Genomic DNA, 1,109 nt, shown 5'->3' with positions numbered 1-1,109 from the left:
CGATGGGGGCAAGCATTTCTGTAATCACCAGTTTGAGCAGCTGCTGAATAAATATGGCTTTAAACACGGCGTTGCTACTCCATATCATCCACAAACCAACGGGCAAGTTGAGGTACCTAATCGGCAGTTGAAGAAAATACTAGAAGTCACTGTGAATTCATCTAGAAAGGATTGGTCTAAAAAGCTGGATGATGCATTATGGGCTTACAGAACAGCATTCAAGACCCCGATCGGCATGTCTCCATAGCGCCTAGTCTTTGGGAAAGCATGCCATCTGCCATTAGAAATGGAGCACCGGGCATATTGGGCTACGAAACAGTTAAATATGGACTTGAATGCAGCCGGTGAAAAACGTCTACTGCAACTGAATGAGTTGGATGAATTTAGAATGGAGGCTTATGAAAATGCAAAACTTTATAAGGAGCGAACCAAGAAGTGGCATGATATGCACATTCAGAGACGAGTATTCGAAGTGGGGCAGCAAGTACTACTGTATAACTCGAGACTCAAGCTATTCCCAGGAAAACTACGATCACTATGGTCGGGTCACTACACAGTTACAAAAGTCCTACCATATGGGGCTATACAAGTGAGCCATGAGAATAAGGTTACCTTAATTGTTAATGGGCAAAGGTTGAAACACTACTGGGGCGGTGACTTCTCTAACCAAAAGTCAACCGTTCAACTCGAGAAGCCAGAATGAAACAGCCGCAAAAAAGTCGAGCTATCGACTATAACTTAGCACTGGGTGGGAGGCAACTCACTGTATCCTTTTTATCTATTTATTTACTTTATTATGCTTTCTGCATTAGATTAGAAAGTTTACTTTCAAATTCATTTAGTATTTTGTTATGTGGTCATCAATCATCTAGGCATGTTAAAAGAGTCCAAGCACTGTTCATACGAGTCCTTAAGTATCACATACGAGTTCAGGTTGATTTGAGTTGTTTGGGTAGTTGAGTGTGGAATTCACGCATTTCGAGGAAATTATGTTTTTTAAATTTCACATGTCAATGTTTTAAAAGTATGTCTTTGAAAAATTGGGGGCGTTGAGAGCCAGGTCCTTTATCAAAAAAAAATTTGGACAAAAATTTGATTTTTTTGGGAAA

General features: G+C 40.1%; 1 protein-coding gene across 1 annotated transcript; it reads left to right on the top strand.

Annotated features, from left to right (window-relative positions):
• Positions 1–286: 286 nt before the first annotated feature.
• On the top strand, positions 287–703 carry LOC111400384. The gene has a single exon (XM_023027800.1). The coding sequence runs from the start codon at positions 287–289 to the stop codon at positions 701–703; it is 417 nt and encodes a 138-aa protein (XP_022883568.1).
• The last annotated feature ends 406 nt before the right edge of the window (positions 704–1,109 follow it).

Source organism: Olea europaea, chromosome 10, assembly GCF_002742605.1.
Source record: "Olea europaea var. sylvestris chromosome 10, O_europaea_v1, whole genome shotgun sequence".
Taxonomy (NCBI): Eukaryota; Viridiplantae; Streptophyta; class Magnoliopsida; order Lamiales; family Oleaceae; genus Olea; species Olea europaea.
The sequence above is the reverse complement of the archived record's forward strand: the minus strand, read 5'-3'. Positions and strand labels throughout refer to the sequence as shown.

Coding starts and splice junctions, on each gene's coding strand:
- LOC111400384 (XM_023027800.1), top strand. CDS start 287: ATGGAGCACCGGGCATATTGGGCTACGAAACAGTTAAATATGGACTTG.